The sequence below is a fragment of the Trichoplax adhaerens genome, genomic scaffold (genome assembly GCF_000150275.1).
Source record: "Trichoplax adhaerens TRIADscaffold_13 genomic scaffold, whole genome shotgun sequence".
Classification (NCBI taxonomy): Eukaryota; Metazoa; Placozoa; class Uniplacotomia; order Trichoplacea; family Trichoplacidae; genus Trichoplax; species Trichoplax adhaerens.
This window is the reverse complement of record NW_002060955.1, coordinates 737228-753712: the sequence shown is the minus strand read 5'-3', so window position 1 is coordinate 753712 and position 16485 is coordinate 737228. Positions and strand designations below refer to the sequence as shown.

Genomic DNA, 16485 nt, shown 5'->3' with positions numbered 1-16485 from the left:
GCAGTTAATTTACTGTAGGTTTATAAGGTATGTTAATCTCTAAAAATTGAGCTGTATATGGACGAAGGTTAAGCGTCTTAATACCTGATAGCTTGTAGCTATCTAAGTCTGAGAATATCGACGTGTATATTTAGTAATGGTATTATACTAATTAATGTAACTTATAAAGCATGAATTCTCACTCGTTAATATTGGAATTCACTGTAGAAACCTATTTAAGCGCGTGTGTTTGTAGAATAAAGTAAGTAATTGCTCAAGAAACGGTAAGACTCATATCGTGAAGAATAGTGTAATAATTAGTCAGTTGTCTGTGGAGATCAGCCGAGAAATCGAGTTCTCAAATACTTCTCTCATAGAAACTGAAAGTACTGGGAGAAATAGCCCAAGTTTTAAGTAACTACACTAGAGTTCTTTACTTTCCTTTGCCACAAGTGAGGGTTATGACAAACATAGAATAAGGCACTTATCTAATAGAAATGTGCAGGTGTAAATTCAATAAAGAAGCAAAACCCTCTGATATTAACTCTATCAAGTAAACGACCAAGAAAATTCTTAGGTAATTGATAAAGTTCTAATTTATTAATCCTTTTTATTAGTACGGCTTTTAATGTGGTTCAGTGCTTTATAGAATAAAATTTTGAAGAGGAAATAAAATCATCCCAGAATCCGCCTATTAATATTTTCAAAATACGGGAATTTCCTATTCAAGCATCGATAATTGATAACTAAAGGAAAAAATTTGATAAATTTACTTCCAATTCATTCTTGCTAACAAATGATAAATATTCTATTCATTTCCCTTTCAATTATGCTGTCGGAATAAATTTAAATTTTGTATACTTACTCTCATAGGTACATATCAGTGTAATTTAAATGCTAAAAGTTTGAATATTTTGATCTGCTAGTTTCTAGTAGGCGTCATTAACTAAATAACCTAATTGAAATTTCAAATCAATGTATATCCTCTAGGCCATGTTTCTTCACTACTCAACGCTATGTAATAAAATCAGGTTATCACATTTATCATTTTACTATTCTAAAATATCCATTGCGATAGTCAAAATTTGTTGATGTCTAGGCTTTTATCAACAAGCTTATTGTTGTACTTTTAATCCTATTATCTTATACTGACATGGATTGCTAGTAACAGTTTACTTATTGGCTGCTATGGAATTAAAAGTTGACTTTGATTTGGAAATTAATTAATGATGTTATTGTCGTCTCATTGAATGATTTTAATTTGATAACTTTCTATTCTCAGCGATATAGGTAACTCACTTTTCATTTTGATTGGTAATTTAGTAATTACCATTACTTAAATGACTACTGTCTGAGTATAGAGTCTGTTAGCCAAAATAGAGCAATTTATACTTTATGAAACAAAAACTATTACCAATGACCTTGTAGGCTTTTATAAGACCAAATAAAACCAGCTATTAGCCTGGCTACGTCAATGGTTTTGTTTCTTTTCTTTGTATAAAAACTTGCATCACTATTCAATTTTTGAAACTCCCTTTCTAAAGGAAATAATTCTGAAAGTTCTATTTCCCCTATGGCTGGCTTACGATCCGATTAAACTTCGTTTTCATTGCGAAAGTGTCAACAGAGTTTATATATCGCTTTAAATTGTTAAAGTGATTAAAATTGCATATATTATTGAAATTCTACATGATATTTGTATAAGAACTTTAAGCAAATTTTTGTTAAAGTAATTCGCGTACTTAAATGCCGTTTTATCCAGCACTATTTCATTGTCGCTATAAAATTATGGTGTCATTTTTCATTTCGTGGCTGATACTACTCCAATATCAAGTTGTGAGAACTCAAAATCAAGGTAAGATATTTATTACACATGAAAATATTTTTAAGGACTTGTATAGAAACTGTAATAGACCTTCATGGTTTGTAGCTAACTGTGTCAAAAATAAATATAAGTCTAATGTTGTAGATTACCGTAAATAATCGCATCATTGGTAACGCGTAGATAAACTAGAAAAGGAATTTAGTTACTCAATTCTTTGATGATTGAAAATCTTGCTTAAAACGATATAATGTAGAAAATTTAGGTAAATTTCTTATTCAGATTGAAGAATTGTATGCTTTGTCGATAGGCAATGTTTTCTTGCAGTCATTAAGCAATTCAAAAAAAGAGTATTACCTGCTTGGATAATAGCAGTGATGTCTTTCACTTTTATTCATACATTAAGAATTGTGTGCTTTTTCGATTTTTTTTCTTGTAGTCGTTAAATAATTTCATAAAGAGAGATATCAGCTTAGATAGAGCCAGTCATGTCTTTATTTTTATCGGTAACCTAGAAAAACTGATATTTCGAGCAACTAATTACTTTTAATTTCCAATAGATCTTGAAAACATATTGCAACTTCTTCTGATAATGTTTTCCAACCCTTCTTAGATGGAAAACATATTACATCAGCTCATTTTTTGATTTATTTGATACAACAACCTGATCTAGCAAACATTTTATAAATATAAATTGATATTCGAACGTTTAAAGGCCGATTTATGGATGTTGATAGGAGAAGTCCTGTGCAATCGAGAAAATGCTCAATGCTATGAAGGCCAATGTACTGCTACATCTCAATATTGCAATCCAGCTATTCAGTGCAATAAGACTACTTTGATAGGGGCCGCCGGCTGTGGTAAGACTTTTCCTGTCATAATGTTCTAATTCTATAATCAGCCAAATAAGCAGCACGTAGATATTTTTATCTTGGACTAGTAAATGTTGAATTGGCTTAAGTAAAATAGATTTTAGAATATATTACTTCTGAAATCAGTAAGAAAGAATTCGTATTACTGTATAAGAGTTGATAAATGTAATGCTGATAATTAATAAGGACTAAATATATACCTACTTTCATTTTAATGGCTGTTTATCGCAGGACATATTTTAAGAGTAAATCTACCAGACTTTGGTTGAATAAATAGTTAATCAACTCAGAAATTAGATTCAAATGATACCGAAATAATTCGGTCAGAGGCTACTCGTATTTTAATAGGTAGTGCTTCTCTCTGTATTGACTATCGTACAATTTGTAGCATAGGTAGTATAAGCAAATGCTTACTATCGTAAGATCGATTTTCCTTTCTATAATCAATAAAATGTTTAAGCTTTAATTCAATCAGTAGAATCTACAGGAAGAGGAGCTAACTGATCATACGGAGACATAGATTACTTTAATACCGTAATTTTAACATTCATTTCGGCAAATCAAATAAGTATGGATGACACCATGGATAAGTAAATCTCGACCTAAAGTAGTTACTTCAAGCAAGGATTATATTGCTTTTAAAAATTAATGATACTAGAATACTTAGATCCTTTTCATAATACTAGATCACTCTTTGGATTTTATAGGCACAGTGATGTTTGCGATTCTCATAATGAAATAGCGGCTTTCTAATCATAGAATATGCATATGATACTTATTTGATTTTCTTATTAATTTACAACCTGGATAGTACCAGATCAATGCCAACCATCCCAATTTAAATGTAATAATGGACTCTGCATTCCCAGTCATAACTGGTGCAATTTTCAGTATAATTGCGAAGATATGTCTGATGAGCAAAATTGTAGTAAGAACATTGACCATAAGTTTAAAAATATTTTGATGAAAAGTAAAGCTTCAATTTTTTATATTGACAAGAATAAACTTAACGCTTTTAGCCTGCTAAATTAATTATAAGTCGCCTTCTTTTCAGATATCCAACAATAATTGACAGTATCAATATTCAATATTACTAGATAAAATCACGTTTATTGTAGCTAATATCAAATTCTTAATTCTAGTCTATCCGAAATGTAACCAATTTACTGAAATAAAATGTCAAAGTGGTCAGTGTATAAGCAGAGCCCTACGTTGTGATGGTTACAATGATTGTTACGATGGATCAGACGAAGAGTACTGTGGTATGTTTATTCCAATATTATGTGAATAACAAATTCAACAAACTGCTATGTTAAATAATTTAAATTCTCTGATATTTTAAGCCATAACTTGCCCTAAGTCCTAAATTTATTCGAGTTTAAAGCATCACCCGTATTATGTTGAAACGTAAATGGATTCGATCCGAATAGTAGATATTATCAGCTCAGTAGGGGACTCTGCTGGTTTTTAATCAAAATTTGGTGTTATTGATAATTCTGTAGATCAACAATATTATTTCTAATTCTTTTTATTTACATCGCATTTTATAACACTAAATATATTTAATCAGCCGTTGCGAGAAGCATTTTATATTGACCAAATAAATTACAGCCATCACATAAATATTTCTACGTTTATATCATTATCCAAATTTCGGGAAATTTTAATAATCCTGCATCGATTCGAACAGTAATTGATTTAAGCAATATTATTATTATTTTAACTGTTACTTTAAAATGGCTACTGCAATCAAAATTTGACAAGAGTTCTTCCATATTCTCCAGATTTATTAGACTCAGGGATTATATTTCCTTCATCAGATATGGGTTTTGCATGTAGCATTTGTCACAAACTCCCGCGTGACAAGATAACGTTGTAATCGAATCTACGATCTCGCAATAATTCGTACGCCTTCGATTTCCGTTATACTTTTAACCTTAGGAACTAAGAACTAACTTTTATTAATTTGTCCAATTGTTTAAATAGATTTTATCTACAAGCTTTTACACACCTCTTAGAATACTACTAATCCAACTATCAACTATAGATATAAATGACCTTTAACATATCACAATTTAAATCGTACCGTCTACAATCTATATCTGGCTACATAATCTCCTCGGCTTATAATATCATTATAGCCGCATAGCATGTACTATTTTGGTACGGTGAGTTAGCACCGTGACAGCATTCTGTAGAAAATTGTCTTTAAGAATTCTCAAGCAAAACTTTGTACGCTTATTTCCTGCCAGTTTAAATTTTTATTATCTTGCTTTTAATTCTTCATTAATATATCAGTTTACCCATTCTATAATACTGACATCATTTTAATTCCTCTATTCCGTAATAATGGCAAATGAGCAGGTGCTACTGCGAAGGTAGTGAAAAACTACAAAATTGGATAATTTTAATCGTATTGATCTTCTCTTCAATCCTTTTCTCGAATAACTATCATTAAAGATCAATCTTGATGTTGTTTTTCACTTATAATTGACCATTAGTACACTATATTGACCTCTTATCGAAGCGGGTGCTTTCGTCAAATTAGATACTAAGCTAGCTAAATTTCGGCCTATTATTTATCTACTACACATTTTTATCAACGTAAGGATATCCTTCATGCCATACTGGAACTTTTACATGTTTCCTGGGTCGATGTATCGATATTTTCCAAAAGTGCGAAAACAAGGTTGATTGCTGGGATACAGTCAACAATCAAAATTGCCGTAAGTTGCAACTGATTTTATTAAAATTAAGAATTCACATTTAATAACCAGTACTATATATATGAATTAAATCTACTACAAACTTTCGTGGTAAGCAGCAGTGTCAAACCCGTTAGAAATTTTAATATTATTTCAGTAGTAATCTCCTGAGTCTACTGCACAGTAGTAGTTCATGCCTTCATATTTTGTTAGCAGGCATAAACAACAAAAACTAAATTTCGCTATACCACTAATTCTAATTTGTATAAGAAATTACATACTGCTGGGTTTCTTCGCTGATAATCTATATCAAAATAAAAAATAAAATTTTACTAAATTAAATTAAACTATCAACAATTGAAGTCCAAACAAAATAAAATTAGGGGAAAAACACCAGTTTATTATATCTTTAACAAATATCTAAGCAAAACTTCTTAAATGAATAACAAAACACGGGCATAACTACTGCCCAACCAACCAAACTATGAATCAATGTGATAACTCACGATTATCCTAGACTTTTCTTGTCTTCTCTAACTTCAACTGCACTAAATTACCGAACTACGCCACCTTATATATGCTACGCAGAACAGTCGGTGGTATTAGACTATCCAACTATCATTCTAAAGTACTCCAAATTAAACTAGCATTCAAATACATATGATAAGATAAATTATACCCTAGACTCCCGGAAACTACTAAATTAATACTAACTATAGTTTAGTTTGAAACTGTACATTTCTACAGCATACACTAAGACAAAATAACAATCCCAGATCAAATTTTTGGGGTTCATACCTTATGAAATTACAAAGTATCATTAACTTCTTCAGTAATTAATTATCAAAATTAGCACACATAAATTCTATCAACTAAATATATCGCTTGAATCAAAAAATCATAATATCTGATTATTAACAAAAATTAAGCTACGGATTATCTGAACTTCTAACCCAAATAAAGTAGTCAGATTTACGTATACCAAGATACTAAGTAATAATCGACTATTATAATCAACCAAACAAGTCATATTTTTAAAGCTAGGATACTTATCACGATTCAAAAACTAAGCTAGAATAATTAAAAAATACAAGAACTTGAAGAAAACTTCTAAAAATTAACCTTCATTACACCATTTTGTGCAGTTTATGCCTAACATTGATAACGCTATCGTTGTTAGGGTTAAGATTAGCTCATCCTGAATTAATCATTACTGCACCAAGTCGATGAAAATCTTTAAATTTTTCCATCATCTTCGATGAAGCAGCTATTTTACCCCATCTTTACATAAAATCCCAGTTAATAACCAATTTGCTAATTAAAGATCAGATTGAATGAACTCGATTAGGAATGATTGCATCTGTCTAGTAGTATCAATAGTGATGATTTTTCTTCAATTAGTAATTGAATACTTAATTAGCACATTTGTCTATTCATGCAACGCATTTTCGCTAATTATCATCATAATTGTCTAATGCGATCATTTTAAGCATCTCTCCATTTGCTAAATAGAAAACTGAGTCGATAGTATATTAACTTTCTTGAGCAAGCCATCGCACTAGAAATTTCTGTTCCAGCTACAGATTAATGATGTAAAAGTGTTGCTCAAAGCTATTGACTAAGCAGCGTACTTTTAAATTTCAAGAGATTTACTTCCTGTCACAAAACAGCTTTGCAACAAGATAACGCAATATACGATCAATAAGTCAATTTCTTGAACCACTTATCAAGGAACGATATCTGCACTATCACAAACACTTTTGCTCTACTAGCAGATTACACAAAGACTTAAGCGCCTCGTATTTTACGTTAAACACTAAGTTTAAGAATCCACTTTATTTCACGATATACTGCATTTATATACTACTCCTCAATAGTTCATGAGTCATAGTTAATACAATTAACATTAGAATCATTTACTGAGTTAGATATTAATTTTAGCTACTGCTCCCTTAATGCAGACAACAGTATTTACGAACATAGACATGTAATGACTAATACAGAATAGTCAGATTACGATATGTCCTATCACGGAACATTTCCATGATAATTTACAATCTACCATAAGTAAATTACAATCACAATGATTCGAACTGTAAGTAGATGATTTGCATTCCCTATTATAACTATTAATTTCAGTATGTGTATAAGTGTCACTGTCATAAAAAGTCAGTGCTATATTAAAACACAGTGTATCCAAATTAGAAGTTAACTAAATAAGGATAGTCTAACAGAATTATCCGAACATAGTTATTTCTACTGTAATACAGTATTTAACACTGCAACACTTCCAAATACCGTGGTTACTATCAATATATTATTGCTTATCGTACTATCCTATTTATCCATCAGTTACCTCAATTATTGTCAAAATTTTCGCCTGAAAATATTTAGTTTCGTTCATCTATCGAAGCGATTATATTATGAAATCTATACTATTTGTTTGTATAAAGCTGTTAGAGAAGGGACTTTGTAAAGAGGAATAACAGAAATATTGACATATTCCATCTATGTTTCTTACAGCTATTTAGAAGTCGCAGACTTAGAATCGTATAAAATGCTAAAATAAGTCACTATAATAGATTAAAATTTATAAAGAATGTGTCTATAATATTGTGAAATCGCTTATGACAATCCATACCTCCAATGAAATATCAGACTAATAACTGAATATTTCACTATTTTACTGAATCTGTTAGTCAATCCAAAGAGTTGCAACCGCTACCTAACCGCTGCAAATGGAAATTTTTCAACGCCCAACTATCCTTCCAATTACCCTGTAGATTCATTTTGTACCTATACTATCGCTGTGCCAGAACGAAAAAAAGTTATTCTTAATTTCCAGATAGTTGACTTTAGTTTCTGCCCAGATTTGTCTAGTTTTCTTTCCATTACGGATGGCAATGGCAATAAGTTGTTAAATTTTTGTGGAACACGATTATTTAAGCCTATTTTGTCTTATGGAATTACAAAAGTTACCTTTTATGGGGGTAAGATTGAAGCCAAAGGTTTTCGAGCAACCTATACCATGTTATCGCGAACTGGTAGGTGACAAAATAAGAAAAACACTAAATTACTTTATGATCTATGAAAAACTCGTTATAGAGCGATATTATCACGAAAGAAGATTTATTAAAAGTAAAATTTATTGATATTCAATATGCAATCATATCATCTAAACTGGTAGAATCTAAATGCTCCAAGTACCAATTTAAATGCCTTCAAGGGCCGTGTATTCCGCTATCAGAGAAATGTAATCACGCTTATAACTGTCCCGACTGGTCCGATGAAGCAAATTGCCGTAAGTGTTATTTCCTAATTCAATAGTAAATAAGGAATGCTGTCTGGATTGATTGCCTATTTTGCTTCTAAAAATGTCAATTACTTAGAACGAAATTAAGTTTAGATCTTACAATAAAAAAGATGAAATATTACCGAGAATACTTGCTTATCTTACAAAAATATCAACTATTAAATTACTATCCAAATCGGGCCTGCATATAAACTTATCGGTGTTAACTGTTAGTTTTGACGCAGATTGTATTAAGAATAAAGTACAGTAGTTTCAGGTTTGAAAGCATTTATGAGGCGTTGCCTAAAAGTTCATTTTAGTGTAGGTAAGATGAAAGTAAAGAGCGGCTTTTCTGGGAAGTAGTTTAAAAGTAGTAAGCCGATGCATTTCAAATTTACTTAATCTAATGATCGTCAAGTTAATTTCCTTAGATAACTATAGTAGTAGATACTTCCTTAGCTTATACATAAAATAATTTCTTTACATGAAATAAGTTGAAGTTTACAAAAACTAGCGTTATAATTATCTTTTTGAAAGAATTATGAATCAATTCTTACGTAAAAACATTAATGTAAAATTTCTTCTTCAATTATTTAACAAATAATTACCGGATATCTCATCTTATTTACGTTCAGAAATAGTTCTATCCGTAAAATAAGGCGGCAGGGAATTAACTTCCAAGTAACTAACCTAGTTTTATGACTTACTATTATTTAGCTCCGTCTTGTCAGCACAGCTTGTCAACATTGTCTGGAATAATTTCCTTCCATTCCTTCAGCAATCGTTCATATCCTCAAATCTTTCGATGTCAATATGATATCAAGATTAATAGCAACGCATACCAAACTAGAATTAAATTTAGGTCTTATAATCTAACAGGGCCTTATGACAAATTATATATCATGACAGCAACAGCCGAAAGTGGTTACAAAAATTACAGCACTCGATTGGTATTTACTCAAAGTAGCTCTCCTAGTTCATATTTATTCGATCTACAAGCCAAGGTTCGAGTGGTTTTTGAATCGAACTATGTTATATCAGATATAGGATTTGAAATTCTTTATGACGGAATTAGTAAGTTCAATTGATAATATTATGTCTCTATATAGCGCTAATGCTAAGAAAGCTTGATGTATCTGTTGATTGCAGTAGAGTTACTGGATATCCAAATAGGACTGAATTTCAAGTTAATAAAAATTTTCTTGCACCTAGTTCCTTGCCATAACAGTACAACCGGCCAGGGTATCATTACTTCACCTAATTTTCCTCACAACTATCCAAACCGAAAGTTTTGCGTCTATAATATTTCGGCAGATCTTTCGTACGATCACGTTATTATTAACTTTACAAACTTTCAGTTGGAACAAGAATCGAAAGGTTCAGGTTGCAGTTTCGATTACGTGGCAATATATGATGGTCATCAAGCGTTAAAGGAATACCAATTAGGGGTATTTTGTGGCCAACTACTCATGCCAATGATTCGATCAAGTAAAAATAGCCTCTTGATTTACTTTTTCTCGGACTATATTATTAATTTACAAGGATTTCGAGCCGAAATTAATCAAGCTAAACAAGAAAGTACGACAATTATGTTCAATTTAAATAATGCAACAATCTTGTAGGAATTCGCCTTGCTTTAATAATCATATCTTTTCTAATTTTAGATTGTACTAACTATCGCTATATTACCTGCCCTGACGGCGATATCATTGAAGCAAATAGAGTATGTGATGGCGTTTTCGACTGCAGCGATCATTCTGATGAAATATATTGTTGTAAGACAATACTTTTAACTCATGTATTTTCAACATATACACTCGAAAGTAACGCTAGATTTCAATTTTGCAAGATCTTGCTTAACCTCAATACCGTAATCATTTCATTTTATTTCAATAACTTTCATAGATTATCCTAAATGCTTGCGAGGAAATTTTTCTTGCATAGCTGGCCAATGTATAGACAAACAAGGCCAATGTCAAAATCCATACCATTGTCTAGATGAAAATGGTCAATGCAATTGCGGTATGTCATTAAAACTATATTTCAAATTTACAGCTCTATTCCTTTATCTCATGAAGTTTTGATATAAACTGAAAGACTATGCTCATACAAAATGTCCAAGAATCGATAATTTCAATACATATCAATCGAGATATAACTAATAATTAAATATCAATTTCTTTCAGTTAAAAAATACAAAAAAGTAATTACTTTTATAGATCAAGACTATGGAATTATTGAAACCCCTGATGTTTTGCAACGCAATGAAGAAATTAATTACATTATTTTAGTAGATGATGAAAGTAAAGTTTTATTATCTTTCCTACTATGCATTGCAAAGTTAACTTGCAACAATCCTACATTTACAATTTATCTAAATCAAGACAATAGTTCTCACACTCTATCCTTGTGCCGCCAAGAGACTCCATGGCCAGCTATATCTCAAGCTAATTTTCTTCGAATTCGCTATAATGTGGGCTCTACAATTGAATATGTTAAATTGAAAGCCAGCTTTCGGAAAGTATTAGGTACTTTAGATAAGATTATTCTAGACTATGCTACGAAATTATCTAATATTCATCAAGTAACTCTAAATAGGAAGTAAGAGACAAGGCAATAATCAATCTTCCCCATTTTTATTTGCAAAATTTACCGATATAGCAGTAGCCCATATAGCTAGAATATCATACTGAGTGTATAAAATAGCTCAATTTTAATTTATAAAGATTTAACCATAATTCATCTTAAATTATATCGGCAATGGCTGTATAAATTGAAAATTTTAACAACTAACCCGATAATTTCTATAGCTGATACTTTTCAAGTTAGTATTTCACTTCATAAATTAATTAAACATAACAATATTAATTAAATCGTGCTGAAAAAATATTCGCTAATGATTAAACTCACCATTGATTTGAAATACTGTAATTTTACCCAATTTTTCAAGACACAGACGATAATACTGTATGTCTGGAAAACTATTTCTCATGTGCTTCGATTGAAATGTGTGTTCCTAATGCTGTTGTCTGTAATGGTAAATATGACTGCTATGACTGGACAGATGAACTAGATTGTGGTAAGAAGGAAATTATAAGTATTATTATTAGTTTAAAGTTCCTTAAACGACTTTCTGATGCGCCTTCCTGTTGTGGATATCAAAATAATGTCGCGCTTATTTGAATCTCCAATCAATATATACTAGCATTTAGTTGAATTTACCAGCTTAAAATACCACGATGTAGAGATGTATTACGGTATCGTTTAATTAAAATTAATAGTAACTCAAGCAGTTGAATAGTATGTGGTTTATAGTTTTAAAATTTAACAGTTAATGCCTACGATTATCTAGGAAATATCAAGTAACCGCAAGAAAAAATATCATATTAAAATTTTTGAATGAAATTTGAACTACATTATAGTATTCAGATCTGTTTTTATATGAGAGAGACTCATATGATATTGTAAAGTTGTTATTAATTATGCTAGGGATAATGAAATGGATCTCATTACTTATAACTCACTATACTTCTTATTCACTGTAGAATAAGTTAACACTTAATACCAAGTTAAGCTGAATAATCCTAAATTCAATTTTACAATTTTATTAATAACAAGATGCAGTCCAAAATTGCTGTAAATAGATACTTTCGCTAACTTATAATGCATTATGTTGAGATTTAGTAATCAATAATGACCTAACTTATATATCCATTAAAATATTTAATTTATTGAGTTAAATTCGGAAGTTATCAGCAAGTAGCTGGACATGAAACTAAATCACGTCCAATGTGTCACTAACGAATAAGAAGATCAAATCTAATCAATAAATCTACGCTAGCTCTCTGTACCTCTTAGCCTACACAGCCTTAAATATTGTCTATTTATGTCGTCATATTTAAATACAGATTACTAATTTAAGACCATAGCACCATATAAAGAACCATATCTAAATCCTTATAATGATATAATACTAACGTTAGTCATTACATTAGAAATAAATAACGGAACATGACACATTACTTGATATCTTCGAGCATACGCGTATTTCATTTTTCTAGAATATTCAGCAAACTGCTCCGTATCTATTCAAGCAAGTAATGGCTATATTACTTCACCTAATTATCCCCAACCTTATCCTAACAACTTGCGCTGTGCGTACTTGCTGAGAGTTGATTCTGGCTACACTATTAGTATAACTATTGAAGATCTTCAATTGCAATCATCTTATAATCATCAATGTGCCACTGACGTACTCACGATTTTAAATCCTAAATTTAATAAAGTAGAACGGATACTTTACTGCGGAGATATTTATGGCCAACCAATCACTCTGGAAAGTGCTACGAATGAGATATTAATCAAATTTTCATCAGATAGCTTGTATTCCTATAAAGGCTATAAGATATCTTTCAAAACAGGTATAGTTTTGTGACTTTTAATTGTCGCTGCCGTACTTATATGGTGCATGCTATACTATATGCATAATAAATCAATAAGGGTTTTTAGATAGTCTTGTCAACAGCAGAATTAATATCTCTTAATCTATAGGGCAAATGTTATGTCGCCAATCTTTGGATGCTCAACTTGGAAGCATTGTCTCACCTCGTTACCCTAACAAATATCCATATTCCATGGACTGCTTATACAACATCGATATTAGTTATAGAAATAAAAGTGAAAGCTTACTCCTATTTTTCGAATTTCTCTCGTTAGAATATTCAAGATTGTGCAGTTATGATTTTGTTCGATTCAATATTTCGCAAGATCATGTTACTACTTTGTGTGGCTCCAAGCAGTATTGGAACCCTTTTCGAATTCCAAGTCTGCATACAGTAATTCAATTTCATTCGGATTTATCTGTTACCGGTAGAGGTTTTATAATCTTTTACACCACAGATGCAAGTAAGAATTGTAGTTAGTTAATATTTAATAGCGTTCCTAATACAGATTAGAAACAGCCATTTAATAGCTCTGTATCATTTTATTTTAACGAAACGTAATTACGCTACTTTTTGAAGATAAAAAATAAATTGATTTTATTGCAATTAGTTCTGCAACAATGTCCTAAGTATACTTTCGACAACGACGGCGATATTTCTTCACCTGATTATCCTAAGTATTATCAAGGAATGATCTACTGCAGCTATGATGTCGCCATTCCAGAAAATGAAACTATCATGATCAAATTTCAACTATTTGATGCTGGAAAGAAAACTCAATTAGAGAACTTTCCTTGTAATCAAAGTTATCTATCTGTCGCAAAAGTAAACGATAAGCCAGTTCAAATATGTGGTAGCTCTAATCCAGCTCCAATTTATTTGTCTGGAGGAAAATTTGCATTAACATTTAGGTCATATTCCAACAACGAACCGTTACGATTTTATGGTCGATATAAAAGATTACCAAGTAATTTAAGCTAAAATGATAATGTAATTCTACATAAATTAGCTTCATTAAGATATAGCATACGATAATGAGTTTCTTATCGTAGGTAATTTTACATTATTCCGCTTACTTTAATATAACTTTTCAAAATAGTCGCCACAATGTCAATATCATCTTGATGTAAAGGCAATCAGCTTTATATATGATTAGTATAACTAATTTGAATGTATTGTAATCAATAAATTTTGACATATTTCGTACTCGTAAACAATCATTTCAAATCTTTTCGAAATGATTGCCGGCTAAAACGATCAAATTTCGCTTTAAATGTAGGACATCGATAGCTTGCAAATGATAAATTTAATATAAACCTTTCAAGTTCTCTATTTTACAAATATCATATGAGAATTAAAGAAGAGTAGGCACTCATCTTTGAACTTTATTGTATGCATGTTCTTACTTTTCAGTTATGCAAGAAACTTTTACGAATTTGAATGGCACAATAAAATCACCTGGATATCCGGATTATTATTTTGGCGTTGGGAAACGACACTTTCTTATAACAGTACCTGGAGGTTATCAGGTTTCATTAACACTGCACGGAAATGTACCTGGTGGATCTTTAGTAATCAAAAGTGGACTAAATGAATTCGATGAAACTATACAAAAATTGTACAACAGAATTCAATTGACCAAAATCAGAACTAGTAAATCCAAAGTTTTAATTATTTTTGAGCCTGTGGCACTCTTTAACAGCTACTTTTACGTAGATTATATCAGTAGCAAAGGTAATAAGATATCTGCTAGCATGATATTGACCCGTAGGCTCTACACCAGACAATTATTAGTTAATGTTTTGTACTTTTTTGTCTCTATAATTGATAAGTTAATGATTAACAACTCTTCTGATTATAAAATTTGTCCAGTTTATCACTCTTGCTCAACCTACAGCCAGATGTGTAAAGATGGAACATGTTTCGCTGATTCTCTTCAGTGCGATGGAAATACAGATTGCGTTGATAACACGGATGAAATTAATTGCGGTACCGTAGATATTTACTTAACCAATGTATTAGTTACTATACCAGTATAGATTTACATTTATAATTACCTTACCGTGTTAAGTCGATCACTATCTTATCTTAGCTGTTTATCACAATATCGACACGTCTGTATCTTCATCAGGCTTCAAATTATAAAAAATAATTGTAGTTCTATAAATTTTTCTATTCTTGTTATAATTACAGTTTCTTTTACAGTAGAATATACTAAAATATTTACAAAACGTTAATCATCTTAAATTTAGATCTTGGAAATATCAACACAACAACGTGTAATCATCGTTTCCAAAAAATTCAAGGAGTAATCAAATCCTATGGATATCCCAATTCCTACCCACCAAATTCGGAATGCTCCTATAAGATTACTGTACCCCCGGGCAATCAAATCATTCTGTCATTACAACGATTTTATATCCCAGAATCGCCTAGTTGTAGTATTGAATATTTGCTCGTTTACGATGGACCACAGCGATCATCGCCAACTATAGGGCAATTTTGCGGCAAAGAAATACCAAAAGAAATTAAGTCGACATCTAATAATATGCTAATTCATTTTCGTTCAAGGAAACGACAATCATCGGCAACTGGTTTCATTGGATTCTATCAGATTTCAACCTTGTATGAACGGTGCCAAGGTGATAATTTTACTTGCTTTACAGGAGAATGTATCCAACACAGTAAACGTTGCAATGGGATCAATGATTGCCAAGATCATTCAGATGAATATATATGTGGTAAAAATTTTAATATTAATTCTAGTTATCACTCTATCGAGGACATTATTCAATATTGTATTAATTGTGTATGTGATGTTATAATTGTGGTAGATATTTTAGCATACCTCTATTGCTATCATATAGGTAATGTAACTTGTTTAAAATCAGAGTACAAATGTGATAGCGGAGAATGTGTTCCGCTAACTGGGCGATGTACAACGCTTTATGAATGTAAAGATGATTCTCAAGCTAAGATGTGTAGTAAGTGCTATGTATCTATGTTATTATTTTACGATTATTACTCAATGAGTATCTGGTAAAAATTAATCTTTTTATTTATCAACCTGTACTTATATGCTTCCGATAATAACATAATATGCCATCAGATTATGCGAATTTCTCTAGCTAAGTTTAGGGCTATGATGTAGGCTATACCGTCTCACTTAGTGAAATCTTACACAGTCATATTAAGAGTTACTTACGATTACATATTAATATTAAATTTCACATGCTCATTTAACTTACTTTATAATTGTAATTACTTATTTTTTTACAATACTGTACATATCAGTAAGTTTTGCCGAAATCAACAATAGAATTTACGGGACTATGATAACTTTAAAGTACTAATGCTGGTTGTGTAAGCGGTT

At 30.9% G+C, this 16485-nt stretch overlaps 1 protein-coding gene across 1 annotated transcript; it reads left to right on the top strand.

Moving 5' to 3' along the window:
* Positions 1-3510: 3510 nt before the first annotated feature.
* Positions 3511-16155, top strand: TRIADDRAFT_30395 (uncharacterized protein; the record flags this gene model as incomplete). Its single annotated transcript, XM_002116066.1, has 7 exons — positions 3511-3601; positions 3816-3935; positions 5283-5399; positions 11627-11749; positions 14985-15106; positions 15727-15853; positions 15980-16155. Coding segments are annotated over 7 exons (876 nt in total), but the record flags the coding sequence as incomplete, so codon positions are not given.
* Between the last annotated feature and the right edge of the window lie 330 nt (positions 16156-16485).